This window comes from Mustela putorius, unplaced genomic scaffold (assembly GCF_011764305.1).
Source record: "Mustela putorius furo isolate JIRA1106 unplaced genomic scaffold, ASM1176430v1.1 tig00000196_pilon_pilon_pilon, whole genome shotgun sequence".
Lineage (NCBI taxonomy): Eukaryota > Metazoa > Chordata > Mammalia > Carnivora > Mustelidae > Mustela > Mustela putorius.
In genome coordinates, this window is record NW_025421310.1 from 10509378 (window position 1) to 10533173 (window position 23796).

General features: G+C 56.9%; 2 protein-coding genes across 9 annotated transcripts; one reads left to right on the plus strand and one right to left on the minus strand.

Annotated features, from left to right (window-relative positions):
* The first annotated feature begins 229 nt into the window (after positions 1-229).
* Positions 230-6405, plus strand: LOC101688810 (polynucleotide kinase 3'-phosphatase). Of its 6 annotated transcripts, XM_045077001.1 has the most exons (17): positions 230-390; positions 657-820; positions 1465-1511; positions 2056-2355; positions 3027-3106; positions 3210-3267; positions 3359-3466; positions 3775-3846; positions 4753-4801; positions 4901-4971; positions 5055-5147; positions 5224-5320; positions 5413-5474; positions 5675-5784; positions 5872-5959; positions 6052-6113; positions 6217-6405. In XM_045077001.1, exons 2-17 carry the CDS (start codon positions 670-672, stop codon positions 6332-6334), a joined length of 1566 nt encoding a protein of 521 aa, XP_044932936.1. In that variant the 5' UTR covers positions 230-390; positions 657-669; the 3' UTR covers positions 6335-6405. The 6 variants fall into 6 exon arrangements, with proteins under 6 accessions (XP_044932936.1, XP_044932935.1, XP_044932937.1 ...); XM_045077000.1 differs by lacking the exon at positions 5872-5959 and having other exon boundaries at positions 6008-6113; XM_045077002.1 differs by lacking the exon at positions 5872-5959 and having other exon boundaries at positions 285-371; positions 6008-6113.
* A 660-nt stretch (positions 6406-7065) lies between these two features.
* PTOV1 (PTOV1 extended AT-hook containing adaptor protein) lies at positions 7066-15883 on the minus strand. 3 transcript variants are annotated; one of them, XM_045077008.1, is made up of 13 exons: positions 15807-15883; positions 12340-12477; positions 12141-12223; positions 11994-12051; positions 11789-11896; positions 10281-10436; positions 9649-9735; positions 9470-9543; positions 9321-9378; positions 8952-9056; positions 7570-7767; positions 7404-7473; positions 7066-7195 (listed from the first exon to the last, which is right to left on the minus strand). In XM_045077008.1, exons 4-12 carry the CDS (start codon positions 12018-12020, stop codon positions 7462-7464), a joined length of 825 nt encoding a protein of 274 aa, XP_044932943.1. In that variant the 5' UTR covers positions 12021-12051; positions 12141-12223; positions 12340-12477; positions 15807-15883; the 3' UTR covers positions 7066-7195; positions 7404-7461. The 3 variants fall into 3 exon arrangements, with proteins under 3 accessions (XP_044932943.1, XP_012919315.1, XP_012919317.1); XM_013063861.2 differs by lacking the exon at positions 15807-15883 and adding an exon at positions 15044-15618; XM_013063863.2 differs by lacking the exons at positions 10281-10436; positions 15807-15883 and adding an exon at positions 15044-15627.
* Between the last annotated feature and the right edge of the window lie 7913 nt (positions 15884-23796).

The following is a 23796-nucleotide window of genomic DNA, read 5'->3' on the forward strand; positions in this document are numbered from 1 at the left end:
TTAAAGATGAGAAAGTCGCCGTATTGAGGGTCAGGGCTACTGTCGGGGGACTGATAATCATCCTCAAGAGGAAAAGTTTCTTCCCCTGTAAGTAAGGGAATGAATGTTGGGAGTTCAAGGTGTAAAGAGGAAAATCTGTGAACAGAGGACCCACACCCCCTACTGGTCGGAGCCTCTCATTGCTGCAGGAGAGATGAAGGTCAGAGCGCTAAGCCGCAGTCGTGGGGCGGGGCTTCTGTCGTGGGAGGAGCCAAGGCCCTTCCCCAATTCCGGAGGGCGAGTCATTTCCGTCCGCCGAGAAACAGAGAAAGCAGCCGGCGGAGCTGCGGGCAGAGCGCCTCGGGCAGGAATTCCCTGGTCGCAAGTGGCAAGTGAGCCCCGGTCGGGACGGTGAGCGTGGGACCGAGTCAGGGGTGCGCGCGAGCTTCTTGGCTTTTGCCCTGGAATGTTAGGGTCGGGTTCGCAGCGGGACTGAGCGGGGCGTCGTCGCCTGGGAAACGGCGCGAGCCGGCGGCAGGCGAGAGGGTGGGATTTCCGGATCCTTTAGCGGAAGAAGGGAAATTTCTGGCTGGGGCGGGGGGCGAGAGGAGGCGGGACTTCCTGTAGCAATTTGAGAGCGACCTGCCACTCAAACCTGTTTACCTGTTTCCCTTCAGGCTGGCGCCCGGGATGGCTGAGGTGGAGGCCCAGGGCCGCCTGTGGCTGGAGAGTCCCCCTGGGGGCGCGCCCCCTATCTTCCTGCCCTCGGATAGACAAGTCCTTGTCCTGGGCCGGGGACCCTTGACCCAGGTTACCGACCGGAAGTGCTCCAGAAACCAAGGTGGGCGGGGCCGGAGCTGTGGGGGGTGTGGCCCGCTGCTGGCGCGGGAACTCGGTCTTGGGGAAAAGGGGACAGCCAGTCCAGTAAAAGGGAGCTGCTTGGCCACTGGGCTGGATTGCGCGGTGTAGCTAGTCCTGAAGTTGGTAGGTGCCCTTTGGGGAGCATAGAAAGAGAAATGCTGTGCCTGATCTGGAACTAGCCAGAGCCCTTAGGGGGGAGGGGTGGAGCCAATCCCGAGACAGTTATCAGAGGATGCTCTCAGGTCACCGGAAGGTTTGAGTCAGGTCACGACCCTTCCCAAGGAGAGAGCCTATCCTAAAAGTACTTGTTGCTAAGCAGGGTGGGGGATAATGGGCGAAGCCGAGGACCTGCACCTAGCCGTACGGAGTCATCAAGGAGAAGCCAGTTCTATACAGAAAAATGCCCGCCCTGCCCCTAGGCAAGAACCGCCTCACAGGCAATCCTGAGGCCTCTGATTACTGCATGTCAAGGAGACAGCCGATCCCGTTTGGAAATAAACTGCTTTCCCTCCCGAGTGGGATGTAGCGTCCCCATCGCATGGCCTGAAGCTGGCCATGCTCCCAGTAGTGGAGAAGGCACTCGCACAAGGATGCACATTCTGACTCCACACTCTCAACCCTCAGTGGAGCTGGTCGCAGACCCCGGGACCAAGACTGTGGCAGTGAAACAGGTACCAGTTCCTCGGCAAAGTCGGGGTGGCGTTGGGGAGGAATGGCAACTCAGCAGGCCCATTGGAAAGACCTGGTTTGGAGGGGAGCAGGTGTGGCGAGTAGAGATGATCACGTAAAGCTGCCGCTTCAGCGGGTATCCATCCACATTTAACGTGGATAAGACTTGGGGCGCCTGGGTGGCTCAGTGGGTTAAGCCGCTGCCTTGGGCTCAGGTCATGATCTCAGAGTTCCGGGATCGAGCCCCGCATCGGGCTCTCTGCTCAGCGGGGAGCCTGCTTCCTCCCCTCTCTCTGCCTGCCTCTCTGCCCGCTTGTAATCTCTTGTCTGTCAACTAAATAAATAAAATATTTAAAAAAAAATAAAGTGGTAAAACTGGAAACTGTAACTTTCACTCATCCCTGATTGGTGGTATACAGTGGAAAGGCGGGGCTTACCAGTCTGATTGGCAGGTAGGGAAAGGTAGTCCTTAAAGTGGGGGTTTGAATCAGAGGGGCTGTTGGTTTGGGATGCAGTCAATCCCAGCTCCTCCCTCTACCTCTGCAGCTGGGAATTAACCCCTCAACTGCTGGGACCCAGGAGCTGGCTCCGGGGTCAGAAGGCTCTCTGAGGTTGGGGGACACACTGTATTTGGTCAACGGCCTCCACCCGCTAACCCTGCGCTGGGAAGAGGCCCGCACACCTGAATCCCAGCAGGACACTCCGCCCCGCACCCCTCCGGTGGCTCCAGATGTGGCACAGGATGTTGAGCCACAGAAAAAGCGGATGCGAAAGTCATCCCCGGGCTGGGAGAAGTTCGAGAAGCTGCTGGTGTTTACTGCACCTGGGGTGAAACCCCGCGGCAAGGTGAGGCTGAGGGAGCCACACAGAGTGTCCCCAACCCACCCCCCTACACCCCCCCCCCCCCCGCCCCGGTCCTTCAGCCTCTCTTAGCTTCTGCTTTTCTGTGAAGCAAACCTGATGACAAATTCAGGCGATGTTGTAAGCCTTGGGGAAATGGATGTCTGTCAGCCCCTGCCTGACCCACTGAAACCACAGGAGGGAACACCGAGCCTCGAGCTCATGGGGCCCCAGGCCACCCGCTCCGAGCCCCACTGGTCTCACCAGTAAACTGATGAGCCTGTGAAAAGCTCGTGGAGCCTCCTCGAGGCGGGGTTAGCACCTAAGCAATTTCACTCCTGTTTTTATTTTCCCAGTCGGCCTTCTGAGGTGGAGGCCAGAGGAGATGGTTGGGTAGGACGTGAACCCCATTTTAAAACTGCCAGCCCTGGGGCTTTGAAGGAGTAGGAGAGGGTACAGTGTAGATCTCAGGCTGTGCACTCTGGGAGGGGCAGGGACCCATCTTTGCCATGGACCTTCTTTCCGTAAGATGTGCGGGCGCTCTGTGACTCAGTTTCCCCTTGGGTGACAGGTGAGTGGTAACGTCTCTACCTTGCAGGAGTGACATGACGCAGCCTGTGAGTCCAGCGATCGGAGGCATAACAGGGTTGATGTTCCTTTTTTCTTGCTGACGTCAGGTGGCTGGCTTTGATCTGGACGGGACCCTCATCACCACACGCTCTGGGAAGGTCTTTCCCACTGGCCCCAGTGACTGGAGGTGAGAAGAGGCAGAACAAGGTGGGCAGTGAGAGTGAGGCTGACACCCCCCTCCCCACTCCATGGGGCTCCAGGTCACCCTTCTGCTTTCCCATCCGCTCTAGGATCTTGTATCTCGAGATTCCGCGGAAGCTCCGGGAACTGGATGCCGAGGGCTACAAGGTGTGTGTGCTTCTGTGTGCGGTGACCAGATCACAGGGCAGGCCGGGGCCCTGGTGAGGAGGGCACCAAGTGACTTTGCTGTGCTCCCCAGCTGGTGATCTTCACCAACCAGATGGCCATTGGGCGTGGGAAGCTGCCGGCAGAGGAGTTCAAGGCTAAAGTGGAGGCTGTGGTGGAGAAACTGGGGCTCCCCTTTCAGGTGTGGCTGCAGGGGAGTATGAGGGCCATGGAGGTGGGGGGATGCGGACCTAGAGGGAGGGGCAGAGAGGAAGAAACAGAGACCCAGGGAGAAGGTACAAAATCCAGGGGGAGGGGGAGGGTTGGGGACCCTGGGAGCAACCAGAGGCCCTGGGTGGTTCTGCTAACAGAAACCCCGTATAAATGGTAGGTTCCCAGGCACCGGGAGCTCTCTGGGTTGGTGAGGATCGGGGCAGCATTCCTGGCACCCACATGCCCTCGAAGGATTACAGGAATGAGCCCGGGATGGTGTCTGATTTCCGCCTACAGGTGCTGGTGGCCACGCACGCCGGCTTGTACCGGAAGCCGGTGGTTGGCATGTGGGACCATCTGCAGGAGCAGGTGAGCGGTGGCCTCCCCCTGGCTCCCCTCTTCCCTAACTCAGCCCAGGCTCCCCCTGCATGTCTCTGGTGTTTGGCCTCTTCCCTTCTCTCCCTCCCATCTCCTTCCCTGGTCTTTGCCTCCTCTTTTCCTCCTGTCCCCATCTGTGGGTATATGAGGGTGGGGCTCCTGAACCCTGAAGATCTGAGTGGGTGGGCAGCAGATCACACGTTCATGCGTTCTTCTGTGTGTGCATTTGCTCTGAAGCGCGACAGGTTTTTGAGCTGAAGGTCAGTGTACAGAACAGATGTGCTGGGTGCTCGCGTACCCGTAAGGGTGCAGGCTGTGGATGCAGAGACCGGTGTGTGAGCTAGCAGGAGGGGTGAAGCAAGGGATGTCAGGATTTACCTACGGTGGGCAGGTCATGCCTTTCCCAGGTGCCCCCGGAGGTCTGCAGCTGGGGAGGGAGGAAGCCACGTGCATAGCTAGGAAGAGCGGTTTAGGTCCGGAGTAGCTGCGAGTATAAAGGTCCTGAAGCAGGGCTGTGACTAGTGTGTTCTGTTCCGGGACCATGAGGTCTGAGATGAGGCTGGGGCGTGAGGTCAGAGAGCTGGCAGGTGAGAGACTGAGGGGGGCCTCATGTAAAGGGCTTCCCTTTTACCAGCGCAGGAGCAAAGGGTGCTCAGGAGGGTTGGGAGGGAAGGAAGCTCAGGAAATAGGAACTGGCACCCTCTGGTGGCTGAGTAAGGAACAGATGGGTGAGGGCGGAAGCCCAGAGCCCAGCCGCCTGGATGAACAGTCCAGGATTCAGGTGGTGGCAGTGAAGGAGGGTGGGGTCCTGACACAGGGCACCCTTTAGTATTCTAGGGGAACAGACGCGGGAGTGGCGTCCTCAATGCCCACGGGCTTCTCACTTGTCCCTCCCAGGCCAACGAGGATATGCCCATCTCCATCAGGGACAGTGTCTTCGTGGGAGGTAAGGACCCAGGGCTGGGTTGAGTGTGGATCCCCCAGGGCCAGGGACTTCTGTCCCCAAGGTCGCTGGTGACATGGGGGTGTGTCTCCTGTTTTTCAGATGCAGCTGGGCGCCCAGCCAACTGGGCCCCTGGGCGGAAGAAGAAAGACTTCTCTTGCGCAGACCGTCTGGTGAGGCCCCTGTCCCCTTCTCGCCAGGAGGTGTATCCCCACTTTCTCTAACGTCTGTGCCCCCATCCCCAATCCTCACCCAGTTCGCACTCAACCTTGGCCTGCCCTTCGCCACACCAGAGGAGTTCTTTCTGAATTGGCCCATCGCCAGCTTTGTGCTCCCCACCTTTGATCCGGTGAGGTTCTAGGAACAAGAGTGGGGGGTGCGGGGGATGAGGAGGGGGTCACACTCATTGTGTCCACCTCTCCCAGAGAACCGTCTCCCCCTCGGGGCCGCTCTACCTCCCTGAGTCCAGCTCCCTCTTGAGCTCCGACCCTGAAGTGGTGGTCGCCGTGGGATTTCCTGGGGGTGAGACACCCTGACTCCTGACATGCAGAGGCCCCAGCCCGGCTCTGGGTGCTCAGGCCCCCCCTGACCCTGACCCTGCCTCTGCTTCACAGCTGGCAAGTCCACCTTCCTCCAGGAGCACCTCGTGTCTGCAGGCTACGTCCACGTGAACAGGGTGAGCCACTGCACCCCCAGGCTGTGGGCAGGGGCCCCGAGGTCCTTCCACCCCTGCCTGCCCCCCCCGCCGACTGTGAGCTCCTCACCAGCTCCCTGCTTCCCCTGCACCTCTGCCGTCCTCCCTCCTGCAAGGTCTCCCCACACCCTTGTCCTGCTGTATCCCTGCCCCCCCACTTAGGGTTGCCTCTTGTACCCTAGGACACGCTGGGCTCGTGGCAGCGCTGTGTGACCCTGTGTGAGAACGCTCTAAAGCAAAGGAAACGGGTCGTGATTGACAACACCAACCCAGACCCTCTGAGCCGGGCCAGGTACGGGGGGGTGCCAGGGTGGCCTCTGGGTAGGGGGAGGGGTGGTCAGGGCCCCTGACCAGCCTGCCACCTTCCCGGCCCCAACAGGTACATTAAGTGTGCCCAAGATGCGGGGGTCCCCTGCCGCTGCTTCCTCTTCACGGCCACCCTGGAGCAGGCTCGCCACAACAACCGGGTGAGCCGGACTGCGCCCCTGCTGTCACGTTCCCCTCTATCCCCCCAGTTCCCAGGCCGCCCCTGTGACCCCGGCTCCCCTGCCTCCCGTAGTTCCGAGAGATGACGGGCTCCTCCCATGCCCCTGTGTCAGACGTGGTCATGTACGGCTACAGGTAAGCAGCCTCCCTGCAGGGAGGCCCCAGGAGGTGGGGGCGGGGGGGGGGCATCAGGGCGCTGGGCCCGGTCTCACAGCCCCCCTGCACCCCCTGGCACCAGAAAGCAGTTCGAGGCTCCGACCCTGGCAGAAGGATTCTCGGCAATCCTGGAGATCCCGTTCCGGCTGAATGTGGAGCCCACGCTCGAGCGCCTGTATACCCAGTTCTCAGAGGGCTGAGCGCTCCCCACCAGTCCTTGCCCCTTCCCCTACCTTCACTTCACCCCCAATAAATCCTGTTTTTCTTTACACTTGAGCAGCACTGTGCTGGGGAGGAGGGTGGTCTGCTCAGGACAGGCAGGTCTGGGAGCACGAGGCTGCTGGCCTCCCCACAGAGGGTAGGCTTCTCAGACCCATGGTCGTGGGCATCCTAGACTGGGGAACCCCCAAGGGGGTGGAGGGAGCTCTTCCCTGCCTGCGGCTGTCCAGATACAGAGCCAGCTGAGGCTCAAGCGATGGGACCCTGAAGACAAGTGCTGGACCCCCGTTTGGTGAGAAACTGTATCCTGGACTTGACCTCAGGGGGGTGGCCTGGACGTGGGGAGTGGGGGGGGGGTCCTGCTACTGTCTGGGCCCCAGCCTGTGTGTGCTGCCAGCCAGGTGCAGCCTGGTGGATCCACAGGGGCAGAGGCAAGCAGACCAGGTCCCAAAACATGGCCGGCCAGCTCCAAGGAGGACAGGCCACTGGCCACGGCTCACCAGGGACTGACCAGCCACTGAGGGCAGCTCCATGAAGTACGCGGCTCCATCCTGGCTCGGGTGACTGATGTCAGAGGTGGCCTCCCTCGGAAATCCGTGAGAAACGCACATTCCCAGCCCCCCGCAACTGAAAGACTCAAACCTGGGGATGGGCTGGGCTTGACCCCCCACCCAACTCCCGAGGCATCTGGACACAGAGCCTGGTAGCCAGGGGCTTTTAAAAGACTTTTATTGGGGGCACGTACAGGGGTGGGGACCGTCCTTGGAGACCTCTCCGGCCATGGTCCTCCATCTCGCTGGGCAGCTGCCATCCCCAGGGGCCCCTGCTCAGAGACATCTGACCTGCGGGCAGGAGGAGCGTGGGAGGGGCTGGCCCGGGCACCCCACGGCTTACGGCTGTGAAACTGCAGCTCCATCACATCCTGGGACCAGCGGGATTGAACCTGCCTCTCTGCTCTGGTCTCAAGGCCAGGGAGGGCCCCACTCTGGCTTCCTAAACTCCCCCAGAGTTTGAACTTCCTATACCCCCCCAGAGCTGAGTGCCACTCACCAGTTTCAGCAGGGGCCTCGTCTGTGACTCCTGGAGGGGCCCAGCCTGGGAGTGGCCACTACCCCCCCATCTGCAGGGAGGAAGGCAGGGAGGCAGTGTCAGAAGCAGGGACGGTGCTAGGGGGCAGGGGAGGTGGGGGGCTGGGGGGCAGGGAGCCTGGCCTCACCCCGCGCTGCTGCTGCTCCTGCTCCAGGTTCCGCTGCAGGACCTGCTGCTGGTTGGCGATGACGCGCCGGATGCCGTTGACGAAGTTGCTCTGGTCGTGGGGGATGAGGCCGATGAAGATCTTTTTCTCCGACGAGTACAGCAGCATGAGCACGCGCACCTCGCACGACACCTTGTAGGAGAAGTGCACGCAGCCGGCCTGGGGGGCGCAGCAGGGTATGGGCGTCTGGCCAGGCACGGACACTCCCACCCACACAGGCCGCCTTGTGCCAAAGCATCCTGATGGCTATTCTCACAGCCCTGGTGTCATTCCCACTCGGGGACTCACGGACTCTGCATCAAGGGGCCATGAAGTTGGCAGTGCCCATGGTCAAGCACCCCACTGGCAGCAAGCGCATAGGGTGGCCTTGACCTTGACGGACAGCCACCACATGAGATGCACAGGCCCTGCCAGCCCCCCGAAGCCCAACCCTACAGTCCCCCACATGCAGCCCCAGAGTGGCCAAAGCCCCGTGAGCCCTCCACAGGCAGGGACACAGCCAACCGTGGCCACCGCATTGCCAGCTTGGGGAGCGGACCAAGGGCTCCAGCTGTTACACCGACCCCTGCTCCTCCTGGCCCGGGGTCCCCACCCCCACCTCGCAGGTGATCAAACGGAGCCAGAGGGTTCACAGGCCCCTGGCGCCCCTTCGGGGGACAGCTGCAGCAGCGGTGGCCGGTGGAAGCCCTTCCTGAGTGCACCGACCGGAGCCCGCAGCAGAGCATGAGGGTCAAAAGAAGGCAAACTCTTGAATGTGGAAGAAACCCACAGCTGGCTGGCAGAGACCCTCATCCAGCGGCGATCCGTTCAGCTGTGGGACAGACGCTGGCCAGGTGCAGCAACACCCATAAGAACGCAGTGACCGCGGCACTTTCCTTAGCCCTGGAGGATACCTGCCTCCCCTCGCTGCTGGAGAAAGTGAGGCCAAGGCCCACTGGCAGAGAACCCAGTGCTCTGAGGGCCCCGGCTGGAAGCAGACAGACCTCCCTGCCTGGCAAGGGGTCTGGGGGAGCCTCGAGTTTTCACTAATAAACCTGCAGGCCAGTGGCTCCCTATCCCCAGGGAGAGCAGGAACCTGGGAGTACCGGGTCTACGCTCCGTGGTATTGCCCTTCCACGCTCTGAGTGAACCCGGGGCCTGCCTCTGGGCCTCAGTTTCCCCATCTGTAAAGTAGGGTCAGGACCGCAGAGCCCCAGGGAAGTCCATGGACTAGGAGCCAGCACGCGTCCAGACACAAGGCCAGCCTACGGCCACCAGGACCACCATGACGCCCCCCCCAGCTGGTGTGGAGAAACGATCCCTGTCGCTCATCTCCTGGCCCCGCAGCCCCGCGCCACACTCACGAAGCCATTGTCCATGATCCGACACAGGCTCTTCAGCGTCTCCAGGTCCTTCGTGAAGTGGAACTGCACCAGGCGTGAGTTCCGGAACAGCGGCACCAGGGTGGTCTGCGGGCCAGCCAGGGCAGCTCCGTGACCCGGAAGCCCTGCCTCTGTGCGGTCCACACACTGTGGCGGCATTGACTTACAACCTCAGATGGGTCCTATGTGGACCCCCAACCCCAGCCACTATCTGCGTCCATCTGCCTGTGCTCGTCACGGTGGCCAGCCTCCGTGCACTTGCACTTTGGAATGTTCTCTGTCTGGCAACCCCAGGGTCCCCTCCCTGGGGAAGGACAGTGGCCAGCCTGAGGACCCCTGCTTCATACTCACCAGTAGCTGCTGCGGGATGAGCTGCATGTACAACTTCCTCGGCCACTGCTCGGTCCTCCTGTGGGGGGCCCCAAGGGGATGAGGGTCAGGAAGCTGGGTCTCACCAGGACCCTGCCTTGGCCTCCCGGCCCCCCCTGCCCCCCACTCACAGGATCTCCCCTTGGTTCACGTAGACGTGCGAGGGCAGCCACCGCTTGGACCGACTGTTGGGCTCAGGCCTGGGCTTTTGGGGAGAGGACAGAGGGTGACATCAGGAGTGGGGAGGCACCCCAGTCTGGAAGGACGCACTGGTCTCGAGGTCACCCAGGACCCCCCACCCCAGACTCACCTCCTGCCACTCCATGACACCGCTCCATGCCAGGAACTTATTGTTGACGATCTGAACCGGACCTGCGACACCGCCAGGGCCCACGGCCTGTGGAAGCAGAAAAGGGGGCCTGGTAACCAGAAGCACCCCAGAGGAGGCCTCTGGGCAGCCTCCCAGCCGTCCATGAGCCTCACTCCAGCTTCCTTCCTGGCTCCTCAGCCTCCAGGCTGTTGGCAGCCCCATAGGACTCCCCGGTGCTGGCCCTGCCATCCGCCTGCTCACAGACCTCCCACGACTCCTGAACGCCCTGGAACCAGTCTCTGATGCTCAACCTGGGGTACCAAGCCTACAAGTCGGCCTCTAAGAACTAAACAGCCCTATAATTTGCTGCACAGCCAGAACACAAGGAGCAAGACAGATATTATTCACAAGCAACTTGTAAGGGATGAGCCAGGACACACATCACCCTCCAGAGCCTTCCAGCCACATGTAGCACTCCCTGCTAGCCTGCCTGTGCCCCGCTCCATGCGGGTGTCCCTCCTGGCAGGAGCTGCCCCCATCAGGCCCCATGCTCTCGAGGCCTCACCGACCCAGCCTCACCAACCCGCTCGCTGCCTGGGGACCTGAGGGCTGGCCTGGGCGCCACGGCACACCTGTTTGCGCGTGGTGATGACCTGCCGGATGGCGTTGACAAAGCCGCTCTGGTCGTAGGGGATGAGGCCCATGAAGATCTTCTTCTTGGATGAGTACAGCAGCATAAGCACGCGCACCTCGCAGGGGGAGATGTGGGGGAAGAGCATACACCCCGCCTGGGGGATGGGAGCAGGAGATCAGGGGCCCTGGGGCAGCCCAAGGGGCCAGATGCCCCTCCGAGCGTGTGCTTTGGTGTCTCCCCCACCTGGTGAATCTGGGGTTGGGGCTCCATCTCCCACTCAAATCCCCCTCTTAATGCCAGTCCCATCCCTTAGAGCAGGACCCGCCTTTGCCAGCAGGGCCAGAACAGCCTCCAAGAAGGCCCTAAGCACAAACCCAGCTCTGCTTATTCCCAGCTTTGTCACCTGACGCCAATCACCTCGTGTTCCTGGACCTCAGTTTTCCCATCTGTAAAATGGCCTCACAGTAGCCTCCACAGTCCACGCCACATAAACATTTGTCACATGAGATCCTAGTGCCTCCTCGGTGGGACTTGGGAAACCAGGAGTCTGACAGAGCCCTCGGTGGCGGCTGTCAGGACCGAAGGGGCATGCACTTCAGAGAATTCCCCAGGCTGTCCGGCCGTCTCTTGTTGCGTAGGGGCCACCTGCTCAGGGAACTTGTCCCCCGTACCTTCTGGACCTGTGTGCAGTGGGTCCTCCCAGAACTACTAGTAGGACCAGACATGGGAGGCCGGGGGCACAGGAGGTGTGCAGTCAATGGCCTTCCCTACAGCCTGAGGGCCTTGCTGGCCACGCACAGAGCAGGCCCTCCACAAAGTGGTGAATTAAGGGGACCAGTCTCTTCCCCAAGAGTCAACACTGTACCAGTCTGTCCAGCCCCTGATGGAACAGGAACTGCCTGGACACAGAGGGTCATGACAGGACCTGAAGACAGGACGGGGCTGGAGAGGTGCTGGTCCCAAAAGGGACCAGGGACTGGAGGGGACCCCAGAGCTCAGCCCCATGGTGTCCTGGGCAACCTACTCTCCTTGCACGTATCCCGTACTGGCACCTGTCCCCTTCCACAACTGAACCACTCTGCCGAAACCAGGGGCAGATGAGATGAGGCCCAGACCCCAGGGCCTGCAGAGACCAGACTGAGATTGACTTCCTGATGGCCCAGCACCATGGTCTCCCCAGCTCACGGCCAGCGGGCCCTTGCCACCCACGCAAATCACTGCCCCAAGCACTATGCACAGACTTACTCCTCATAACAGCCCCACAGAAGGAACCCAGGCACTAGCCCTGTTTGCCAGAGGAGGAAGGAGCCTCCGCACAGAACATTCCGCCCCATACCGCAGCCCCCAGCCGCCCCAGCCAGGGTGGTCCCGCAGATGCTGCTCTACCTGAGACCCCACCACTTCCAGAGGGACGAGATGCCACGGAGAGAGCGTGCCCTCCAGGCCCCCGCCTCCCGCTGTGCCAGGTCCTCATGCACTCAGGAGGGGCCCCAACCCCCTACTCACGAAGCCATTGCCCATCACGCGGCAAAGCCCCTTGAGGGAGTCGCAGTCTCTGTTGGTGAAGTGGAACTGCGCCAGCTGGGAGTTGCGGAACAGGGGGCCCAGGGTGGTCTGTGGGCAACAAGGGGACCTCTGGGTCACTGCAGGGGGTGGGAGGAGCAGGGGGTTGCTGGGGGGGGGGCTGCAGGGGACCGGAGGCAGGTCTTACCAGCAGCTGCTGCGGGATGAGCTGCATGATCAGCTTCTGGGGCCACTGGTCAGTCTCCCTGCGGGGGGCAGAGAGTCAGGGGAGCCCCCACCCCGGCCGCCTGCCTGCCGCCCCCACCCTGACACCCGTATGCCCGCCTCTACTCACAGGTTCTCGCCCTGGTTCACGTAGGCCTGGCAAGGGAGGGCCCGCTTCAGTTTCGCGGTGGAGTCTGAGTAGGGTCGGCGCTTCTGTCGTGGGAGCAGGAGGGGTCACTGGACACAACCCAGATGCCCCAGCCTGCCCCACCCACAGAGGCCAGCCCTCAGCCCCTGCAGGGACTCACAGGAGACCGGCCACAGCTCACCTCCTGCCACTCGAGGACGCCGCTCCAGGCCAGCAGCTTGTTGCTGAGCCGGTGCTCACCTACAGCCAGGCCCCCGAGGGCAAGACCAGGTGAGGAAGGCCCAATGGGACCCAAGGCGCCGAACACCCGAGCACCTTGCTGCAGCACAGGGGAGCAAGGAAACTGAGGCTGAGGGACCCATAGGCAGGCTATCCCCCACCAACATACCTCACAACGTTCAGACCCAAATCCCCTGCTTGGCAACTCCCAGAACCACATCCAAACCCCGTTCCCAGGGGTCAAGACCCCAAGCAGCTGACCTCCACGTGCTTTTCCTAACGCTACTCCAGAACCCGAGCCCCCAAGACCCTCCTTGGCACCTCCACACTGGTCTGCTTCCTCCTCCAGACTTCGCTCCAGCTGTGCACTCGGCCTTGAACGCCCTCCCACCCCCTTCAGGAGATGCCATCCACTCAAGCCCCTGGCCTAAGCCAATTCTTAGTCCCTCTGTCCCGATCCAACTCAGAGAACAACGCTCTGGGGGCCCAAGGCCTCCTCGGAGTCCCCACCACACAAAGGCCAGCCCGCACCGTGGCTAGCTGCCTGGCGCACTGGTTTGCAACGACGCAACCCCCTCCCCCCGCAAAATTCTCCCAAAGCTCTGCGGTGGCCCTCAAGCCAAGTCCGGACCCTCCCCCTCTAGCTCCCGCCAAGCCTTTCAGGGGGTCACAGGCCCTCCTGCCCTGCAGACTCCATGCTGCAACCACACCAGGCTGACCTCAGGGGGGAGGAGATAAAGCACACAGAGCCATCCAGGGAGGCGGGGACACTTCTGGAAGAGGCAGTGTACCACCACCTGGAGGGTCTCAAACATCTCGAGAGCATTTGCCAAACACCAGAAGAACGTTCCAGCAATAAAGCCAAAGAAAGCTCCACATTCTACTCTTCCCAGGGCACTCTACCAGCTATCTTTTTTTTTTTTTGTAAACTAAAAACATCTCAAAGCAAACAAGGGAAGGCTCTGGAACAGGCTGGCAGCAAGCAAGCCCCGAAAACCTCCCTCGTAAATGCCTCCAAGCAGCAAAAGAAGTAACAATTGTTACTTTTCATGGTACTACTGATGGACACCCTCCGCATTTCCTACAAAGCACACAGATGTCTCCAGTCCCAGAAGGACAGGCAGGAAAAGTATTTCATGGGGGCTTCAAAAGTAAACAGAAAAACCTGAGCCAGCATGACCTTGATCCGGGAAGGTGATACAGGAATTTGGGCAAGGGTATCAAGCTAGGAAGAAAACCAAAGAGCATCCCGCTGTAGGAACGTGCTGGTGTGTGTCCCGGGCCGGGTGGCGTCTGAGATGCAGGACAGGTGCTGAAGCCCTGGGTTTGCAGGTGCCACAGGTGGGGTAGAGAGAGTCTAACAACAGCTGCTCAGAGCACAGAGCCGAAAGGCCTTTGCGGATCCTGGAAAATGCGCTCAAGGACCCAGGGCCGAGTAAACTGCAGGCTCAAGTGTTTAAAGTCTGCTTTGTCTGGGAGGGTGAGCTGACCCCGCAGCACCTGAAAAATGTTTTGGTCTAGGACGTACACACACCAGGAACACTTACCCAAAAGCTCAGGTCTACTTGCAACAAGCAGGGGAGCCCATCAAAGTGGAGGACAGTAAGAGGCTAGGCTTAACTGCAATCCCAGAGCAACTCTCCCAGCTGGGCAAGTGTGTGCAAAATTTGCCTTTGCCTCTGATATGTAAATTGTTTACATGGAAGCCTGTTTCCTACTCCGGAGATCGAAAGCCTTACCATGCACATTTCAAGATCCCAGAAACGCTCCTGACAACTAAATGAGACTGCTGAACTCGGGGGCGAGCCAGTGAAGGGGAGGGATATGTTTAAGTTGTGGGAGGTGTTCAGAGACTTGATATCTACATTGAAGATCCCAGGAAGCCTCTTTAAGGCTCGTGTGGGGCCGCCACAGCGACCTGTCATGCACAACGACGGGGCAGTGGAGGGAAGCAGCGAACTCCAGAGCCAGCCTAGGGCAAAACGCACATCTGGGCGTGCGTTTCACGCCAGGATGTGCAGTTTTACTATTATTCCAAGTACGCCTGAACATTTTTGCGTACGTAATTTGGGTCTGGGGAAGCGTGTGTAGTTAATGTACTTGCAAAGCCAGATGTTTATGTTGGGGCTTGCTGCACTCCGTAAGGGCATCCCTTATCTGGGCGGCCGTGCAAATCCTGGGCGCACACGCCACGGGCTCCGTGCGGACCCGCGCGGGCCCGGAGATGAACACCCCCAAGTACAACACCTGGGCACGCGAGTTTAAGACGCGGACCCCTCTCACCGCGGCCCCTCAGACCCCCCACCATTTCCAGATTTCCTGCCCGAAGAGAGACCCAACTTTCCAATTAGAAAAACAAGCGGGCACGCCGCTCGCCCGCCCCCCACCCCGCGTTTAAATCGGGACGCGGAGTCAGCAGTAATTTGAGCCCTCCCCGCCCCCGTACCCCACCCCCGCCACCCCAGCCCAAACGCGCAACAAAGGGGAGAGCACGGCGCGTACCACCCGGGGGGTTCCACGGGGGAACCCGATCCCACTCGGGACCACCCCTAGGGCCACCCGGAGACCCCAGAAAGGAGGGGGCCGCGGACAAAGACCCGAGCCCGGGGGAGGGGCCGGCGGGGGCGGGGCCGTGGAAGGCTCTGGAAAAAAGGCGGGGGGCTCACCATGGGAGGGGCCGAGCGGGCCCGGATCCGCGGCGGCTGCGGGCCGCGAGGGCTGGCCGGCCAGGAGCGCGAGCGGGCAGCGCGCACTGTGAGGGGCCGCGGGGGGCGACCGCGACCCCCGAGGGGGCCCCCAGCGCCGGAGCGGTGCGGAGCGCGGCGCGGACGGACCATGGCGGGCACGGGCCGAGTGGGCTGGGGGTTGCCACGGGCCACACGGGGGGCTGCAGGCTCCACGGACTGAGGGGCGCGGGCGCGCGGCTTCGGGGGAGACGGGCAGGGCTGTACCAAGCGCAGGGGACGCGCCGCCGAAGAGGGGTCGCCGCGGCCAAACCACTGCGGCGAGCGGGGGAGCGCGGCGCGTACCAAGAGCGTCCGCGAGGGGGCGTGGCCGGGCTGTACCAAAACAGGGCCGGGGGAGCCTCAGGAAACGGAGAGGGTGTGTGGGGCGGGGAACACGGCCATTGGAACATACTCTGGGCGGCTCGAGCTACAGGGGGAGAAACTGAGGGGACTTGCGCGCAGCAGCTTCAGGGGGGTGTGGCGGGAGAGGCCATACCGAAGGGTGCGGGGGGATTGGTGAACGTAGAAGACGATACCAAGTTGGCTACGGGCTGGGAAGATAGAACACCGAGAGACCCTACCTTGAGAGCGGGACCCGCGGAGCCGGGAGACTACACCAACGGACCTCAGAAAGAGGAGGAATAAGGAATAGGGGTCTGGGAGTAAAGGAGCCTACCTAGAAGTTTGGGGATAGAGATCGTACCTTGCACCAGAGGAGGACTTAGTGTTTGGACGCCGTGACGTGGCTAGGTGGACCGGAGACCACAAATCCCAGCGGCCCTTGCGCGGCATGGGCGGGGCCAGGCATCCCAAGGCAGCCGCCAGTCATTGCTGTGTGCCCGTTGGCGCCTGTACCCCAGGCCCCGCCCGCCGGACAAGGTACCTCCTCCCGCTTCCTGACGCCGGCTTCTTGAGGCGGTTCATTGATTTACTCATTCACTCAACTGTTGCATGCCTGCGTATTCACTTACTAGAAGTTGTATAACATTTCTTGCTTAAATTTGCTTGTTTGAATCGTGGACAGTGAGTAACCGTGAAGTGGTTATGAGGATTAAATGAGTTAAAGTAGTAGGATTGGTACTCAGCATGGTAACGACTTAAATGTTAACTTTTTCTTTTCTATTTAAAGACTTTGTTAGAGAGACACAACGAGAGAGGGAACACAAGCAGGAGGAGCGGGAGAGGGAGAAGCAGGCTTCCCACTAAGCAGGGAGCCCGATGTGGGGCTCGATCCTAGGACCCTGGATTCAGGACCTGAGTCCAAGCCAGACGCTTAACGACTGAGCCTCCCAGGCGCCCGTTAAATGTTAACTTTTTCTTTTCTTTTCTTTTAAATATTTTAACAGACAGAGGTCACAAGTATGCAGGGAGGCAGGCGCGGGGGGAGGGGTACAGGCTCCCCGCAGAGATTCCCAGGACCCTTGATCCCAGGTCCTCCATCCCAGGACCCCAAGATCATGACCTGAGCTGAAGGCAGAGGCCCAACCCACTAAGCCACCCAGGCGCCCCTAACTTTTTCTTTAAACAACAACAACAACAAAGTCATTGTGATAAACACCAGGTGATTAAAATAAAAACTTCTAAAAATCATTATTAGTACTATTATTTCCATTCTCTGTGGGCAGTGAGTATACCGTGATGACCAAAAGAGACTGGGTCCCTCAAGGAGCCCAAGATCCACTGGAGAAGACAAATAATCACACTTTGGGATAAGTGTTAAAAATAGTGCAAATACATAGGAGGAGGGCATGGTGGCCATGAGGAGTCAAGGAAGTGACCTTTAGGCAGCCTGTGATTCTATTTGGGCTGGAAGAGTCCTACGATGAGGGAAGAGCAAGGGCACAAATCCTGAGAGTGGAAAGAGAGTAAGGGAAGTGAGCATGGCTGGAGTGGATTGAGGGTAGAGGAGAGTGGTAGATATGGGGAGGTGCCAGGCAGGGCCCATAAGCAGAGTCCTATGGCCTTAGGTTGGAATTTGAATTTTAATCTCTTTGCTGGAGAACCTTCGGAAGGTTTTCAACAAGGGAGTGGGATAGACTCACTTGTTCTTAAACAGATCGTTCATAGAATGCACAGAAACATGCACACAGTATCTCTGCAAGTCTACGGAAACAGGTGGGACCCACAGTTGCCTCTGAGGAGAGAAGGCAGCAGACTGAGGGAATGGGGTCACCAGCATGGAAAGGAACTCAATTTACTCTCTCGGACTATTTGGAATTTTCTCCGTATGCAAACGTTGCCTACTGAAAAATAATCTTTGAAATACATCTTTTCTAAAGGATTCCCCTGGCTGCGATGTTGAAAATCAGATGGAAGGGGAGGAATGAAAGAAGGGTAGAGAGAAGACTGTGCCAATAATCCAGACAGGAGGCATAAGACGGGATGGACGGCAGGCAGGGTGGCCACAGTGGAGGTGATCATTTGCACAATTCAAGAGGGAGCCCAAAGGACTTGTGTAGAGAGCGAGAGAAAGAGGAAGGAAGGATGAGGCCAAGGTGTTTGCCTATTACAGGCTATCAGGGAGCTGACTCTGGGGGCAGGTGGAAATCCCTTCTTCTGTGATATGTCAATTTTGAGATGTTGACTAAGCAATGTGGATAGGAGAGGCTGGAGATGCAACTTCAGGAGTCTTCCATCTCCAGTCAAGGAGACACTGAGTCTACAAAGAGTAGGTTTGTAGACAGGGACCAGGTTACGCCATCCCTTTAGCGGTGAGAGCCCTGAGAACAACTAGCAAATGAGAAGGAGGGGTGGCCCGTGAAACAGGTGAACCCCCGAGCCACAATGTATTTCCAGTCCTTGTTTGCCTCACCCACAAAGCCGCCTGCCCAGGCTTGAGTTCCAAATCCGACTTGGATTGTGACCAAATGGAGTCTGTGTGCTCTGGACCCAGACCACAAGTTAGATACCAGCAGTTACCTCCAGACCCCTGACAATCACCCATGTCAGAACAACGGACCACCTGCAGCAGCAAGGAAACAGAACCATGGGGACAGAAGCATCCTTAATTTCCCTAAGTCCTCATTTCTCACCATTCTCTTTGGTCCAGGATTTCACAATCTCTTGCCTAGATAACACCCTCCTAACTCTTGCCACCATGTCTCTCCCTTCGCTAATCAAAATACTCCAGTGGCTTCCCAATCCCCTTAGAATTTGACACAAACTTCCCCTAATGCTTGTGTGGGACCCCTGCTGCTCTATCCAGACCCATCTCTTCCACATCCTTCCTGCTCTCCATCATCCTTCAGCTCCCATCAGGACACACATGTGGATAGGAATTTCCAGGATCATCTAAGCAGAGAAAGTTGTGCCAGGATACACTCCAGTGAGAGCAAAATGAAAACATCCCAGAATGCAAAATAAAAATGTAGGCCGGGGGCGCCTGGGTGCCTCAGTGGGTTAAGCCGCTGCCTTCGGCTCAGGTCATGATCTCGGGGTCCTGGGATCGAGTCCCGCATCGGGCTCTCTGCTCAGCAGGGAGCCGGCTTCCTCCTCTCTCTCTCTGCCTGCCTCTCTGCCTACTTGTGATCTCTCTCTGTCAAATAAATAAATAAAACCTTTTAAAAACAAATGTAGGCCGGAATTCTAAGTCATACTACAGTACAGCCCTCTGAGCCAACCGGCTTACCCAGTGTGCCAGTCTGAAAGACGGCTGCCCATTTCATCTGTGGAACCTGCTGCCCAGGCTGGCAGGCTGATATGACTAAGCCATTCTGCTCGCATCTGTGGTGCTGTACGCTTCCTGCAAAGTAGCGGTTTGTTACCAAACCTGTTTATGCCAGTTGCTTTAAGTTAATAACTTAATCCTATCAAACCACTGAAATATTAATTCAAGAGAGTTGTTTATATGGTAAGCAGGTTGCCTGCATTGGAGAAATAAAAGTGAGTTACTTAAAAAGAAAAATGACAAAAGAGGGGCGCTGGGGTGGCTCAGTTGGTTGAGCATCTGACTCTTTTTTTTTTTTTTTAAAGATTTTATTTATTTATTTGACAGAGAGAAATCACAAGTAGTCGGAGAGGCAGGCAGAGAGGGAAGCAGGCTCCCTGCTGAGCAGAGAGCCCGATGCGGGACTCGATCCCAGGACCCTGAGATCATGACCTGAGCCGAAGGCAGCGGCTTAACCCACTGAGCCACCCAGGCGCCCCGAGCATCTGACTCTTGATTTAGATTCAGGTCATGATCTCACGGGTCACAGGATTGAGCCCCAGGTCAGGTTCTAAGCTCAGCGGGGAGTCTGCTTGAGATTCTCTCTCCCTCTGCCCCTCCTCCACTTCCAGCAGGATTTATTGACTTTAGAGAGAGACTGAGAACTTGTGAGACCCAGTGGCAGGAGGGGCAAAATTCAAGCTGGGATGCTTAACCAACTGAGCCCCACCAGGCACACCAATTAATAAATCTTTAAAAAAGAAAGAAAGAAAAGATAAAGACAGAACACTGGAAATGATAAATGACTTGTGCTTTGTGGATGTAGTTTATACAGCATTATGATGTTGTATGATAAATGGGAGAGAAAGACTTAAAAGAAAAGGTCCTGGTCCTACATAAAGAGAAGAGATGAATGTTTAAATGCTCTTGGTTAAAACAAAATATTTAAAGTGTTTCGATGCTCATGAGTGCTATCTGCCGTACATTTCTAACTCCACTTTGCCCAGCAATGAAAAGGACTGCACTTCCAGACCCCATTATGGTCCAGTAGGGCCATGTGATTAATTCTGGCCAGTGACATATGAGCAAAGTGACATGTGAATTCAGTCTGAAGCATTTAATTACTAGTGCGAGACCAGAGCCCTCTGCGCATTTCCCGTGCTGCCGGCAATATTTAAGATCTATCGGCAGCAGCTCCAAGCTGACCCTCTATGCAGCAGGAGGGAGGAAACCCACCTTTGCTATTTCAAGTCCCTGCAGTTTAGAAGTTGTTATTGTAGCCCATCCCAGCCTACCCTGACGTAGACATGTCTTTTCCAAATAACCCTGTTTAACCAAGCTGACTGAATTTATTAGAAGGGCAAACTGGGAGTACATACAGGTTGGATGTAGACAAGAACACAAAGGCAACACAGACAAATAAGAATGCTTTACATGACAAAATGGGAGTAAAGAGATCTCTGTCTTGTAGATTTTTTGGTTTTTGGTTCCACAGTTAAAAAATAATGGTTTAAAAAAAAAAAAACAAATCTATCTGGAGATGCCTGGGTGGCTCAGTCGGTTGAGTGTCTGTCTTTATCTCAGGTCATGATCTCAGGGTCCTGGGATGGAGCCCCAGGTCAGGCTCTCTGCTCAGCGGGGAGTCCACTTCTCCCTCTCCCTCTGCCCCTCCCCCACTGTGCTCATTCTCTCCCTTCCTCCTCCCCAGCACTCTCTCTCTGAAATAAAATTAAATAAATCTTTTAAAAAAACAAACCATCTGCCTGATCCGTGCTCTCCAGGCTCTATATATTCTTCCTTGAACTTTCTCATCGTGATTTGTAATTGTCCGTGGCTCCCACATTAGCCTGTGAGCTTTGTAAGGACAAGGACCAGGTCTAGCTTGTTCATAGTGATGTCCCAAAAGGGCAGCACGGAGCACTCTAGGTCCGAGTGCACATCCCCCTCGAATGCCCTCCATACCTCTCCAGAAGTGGTGTGATGTGTACAACACCCCGTTTCCCCTTCCAGGGCACACCAGAACACCACCTGTCCCAGTTTCCCCTAGAGGAGACTGGGAGGATTTCGTTCTCACCAGGGAGAGCAAAAGCACAGGCATCCTGATGTCAGGAGCATCCCTTCTGGTCCTAGGCAGGTACAAGTCTCGTGCCCTCTCATGCCCACGCTCTGTTCCCAGCTGGAGACCAAAGACCCCACAAGGAAGGGGTTGGTTATTGAACCAAAGCAGCGGGACTCCTGAGTTCCTACTGGAGGACAGCCATCAGGGGGAACAGCCTGACCCACATTAGACTCTGGGGGGAAGTTACTAAATTCTCACAAGGGCCCTTCAAGGTCACTCTCTTAGAGCCTCCCCTGACAGATAGGAAAGACTGTCTGAAAGGTGAGGCACCTGGCCGCTTCCTGCCAAATACGGAGGGCATGACCATGCCCATCTTTCCAAGGTGGCATTCCCAGCCCCTGGCAAGCATCCAATCAATATTTTTCAAACAAATGAATTGCATATTTACCACCTTCAGGGTCCACTGGGCCTCTGAAGCTGCCTCCTGATATCCTAGTGAGGTCCTCAAGGTTCTCAGTAATAACCTGGCGGGTCGTCAGCCAGTCCGGATCACTTCATTTGCAAAAGGGTCACTCTTGGGAAAGCAGTAATAAAGGTATTTCCTAAACACTATGTTTAGCGTTTCCCTTTTAAACTCCGGCCATGAGGATGGCAGTTTTATCATCTTCCTTCTACAGGTAGGGAGGCAAGAGCCTGAGGTCACAGCCAAGGATAGGCTGAGGGGAGTCTCGAGCCCAGGTTCCTGATTAACTTCAGAAGCCCGTGACCTGCATCTGATGGAAAAAAATGAGGGGCATCAGGAGCAAACGCCTCGCTTTCTTGTCCCTCGTTCCCGAGGCACACCATGACTATCAAGTCAAGACGGGACCTTCCGGTCCCTGTCACAGCACTTCTCACAGCTGCCCCCAGCACACTGTTCCAAACGCTCCAGAGGTGTTCCTGCTCGAATGGAGATGACCGTGTCCCGCCGTGCCTCTATGCATGCAGGGAGATGCACACCCACAAACTAGTGAGAAACCAGATGGTTTGGGGAGGGGCAATTGGTAGTTCTGTCTCAATTTAAAATGGGCACCCACAAAGGTCAGAAGCACCCCATCTGGCCCATAATAGGGGCTTTAAGAAATGGAGGCATTCACACTGGGAATATTTTGCAGCCATGAGAAAGGACAGAGGGCTTTTTGCCCTGGTATAAATGACAAGATACGTTGACCCATGAAAAAAGCAACCCACTGAGAAAAGCTGACTTTAAGTGGTCGAGATCTGCTGTATAACACAGTGCTGACAGTTTGCAATCCTCCACTGTGAGCCGAATCTAAAGAGGGTAGATCTCAGGTTTGTGCTCTTACCCGCCCCCTCTAGAAATCCAAAAGGACACAAGGAAAGCTTGTAGGTGACAGACGTCTACCCGGATCGCAGGAATCACTTCACAGGTGTATGTAGATGTCCAAATTCATCACGGTGTGCACATTACATACGTGCACACATATAATTACAATTAGCCCTCAAAAAAGCTGTTTTAAAAATATAAACTAGTCTGCAGAGCCAGAAAACGAGTATGTCTCTGTCTGCTTCCACCAGCTTGTACGAAGCTCTGAAAGGACACATAAGAAAGTTGGTAATTGAGGGGCACCAGGCTGGCTCGGTTGGTAGACCATGTGACTCTTAATCTCAGGGTCATGAGTTCAAGCCCCTTGTTGGGTGTGGAGCCTACTTAAAACTAAAACGAACAAACAACAACAACAACAAAAAACAGTAGAAAATTGGTAACTGTTTTCCAGAGGGAACTAGGAGACTAGGCATCAGGTTGATGCCTCTTAAACTGTGAACCACATGTTTTTTTTATAAATACAAAAAATAAATTCATGGGGCACCTGGGTGGCTCAGTCAGTTAAGCATCTGCCTCTGGCTCAGGTCATGACCCTTGAGCCCTGGGATGGAGGTCCGTGGGGCTCCCTGTTCAGCGGGAGTCTGCTTCTCCCTCCCCCTGCTCCTTCTCTCTCTCTCGATCACTCTCTCTCAAATAAAATCTTTTTTTTTTTAAAGATTTTATTTATTTATTTGACAGAGAGAAATTACAAGTACACTGAGAGGCAGGCAGAGAGAGAGAGAGAGAAGGAAGCAGGCTCCCTGCTGAGCAGAGAGCCCGACGCGGGACTCGATCCCAGGACCCTGAGATCACGACCTGAGCCGAAGGCAGCGGCTTAACCCACTGAGCCACCCAGGCGCCCTCAAATAAAATCTTTTAACAAATAAAAATAAATTCAATTTTTTTTTTTTTAAAAGATTTTATTTATTTATTTGACAGAGAGAAATCACAAGTAGGCAGAGAGGCAGGCAGAGAGAGAGAGGAGGAAGCAGGCTCCCCGCTGAGCAGAGAGCCTGATGTGGGACTCGATCCCAGGACCCTGAGATCATGACCTGAGCCGAAGGCAGCGGCTTAACCCACTGAGCCACCCAGGCGCCCCTAAAAATAAATTCAATTTTTAAAGAGTCAACTAAATCCAAACAAAATTGGCACACTCTTCGATCTTGAAATTTTGCTCTTAAGACTGAATCTCACAGGAATGCCTGCACAAGCGAGCAGAAACGTATGTAAAAATCCCTACACACTCCATCTCAGCAGCATTTCTGGTTACGTGAAAACCTGCACAGCTAACCAACCGTCACGCATGGTGTGGCAAAGCGCTTCTAACATGGCTCCTGCGAACCCAACACCTCCTGGTATTACACACCCTTCATTACGCCTCAGCTTCAGTGTGCATGCAGCCAACTGAGTTGTTGTAATGCACAAAATATGGCCCAAGCAATGGGATATCCCTTCTGTAACTGTGCTACAAAGAGACTCTGGCTTCCATCTTGGCTGCCCCTCACTTCCGGAGCAGCCAGCCGCCATGCTGTGAGCTGCGCTATGTGGGGGCCTATGTGGTCAAAAACAGACGGAGACTTCCGGTCAATGGCAAGGAACTGACGCGCTCGGTCCAGTCGCCT

Excerpts from the sequence above, each read along its gene's own strand:
- PTOV1 (XM_013063861.2), bottom strand. The coding sequence starts at position 15,214 with ATGGTCCGTCCGCGCCGCGCTCCGCACCGCTCCGGCGCTGGGGGCCCC. Across the intron at positions 12,052-12,140 it reads GTGAACCAGGGCGAGAACCT|GGAGACTGACCAGTGGCCCC; the intron begins GTGAGTAGAGGC and ends TGCCCCCCGCAG. Across the intron at positions 7,768-8,951 it reads GGATCATGGACAATGGCTTC|GCCGGCTGCGTGCACTTCTC; the intron begins GTGAGTGTGGCG and ends TGCGCCCCCCAG.
- LOC101688810 (XM_045077000.1), top strand. The coding sequence starts at position 670 with ATGGCTGAGGTGGAGGCCCAGGGCCGCCTGTGGCTGGAGAGTCCCCCT. Across the intron at positions 2,356-3,026 it reads GGGTGAAACCCCGCGGCAAG|GTGGCTGGCTTTGATCTGGA; the intron begins GTGAGGCTGAGG and ends TGCTGACGTCAG. Across the intron at positions 4,972-5,054 it reads TCTCTTGCGCAGACCGTCTG|TTCGCACTCAACCTTGGCCT; the intron begins GTGAGGCCCCTG and ends ATCCTCACCCAG.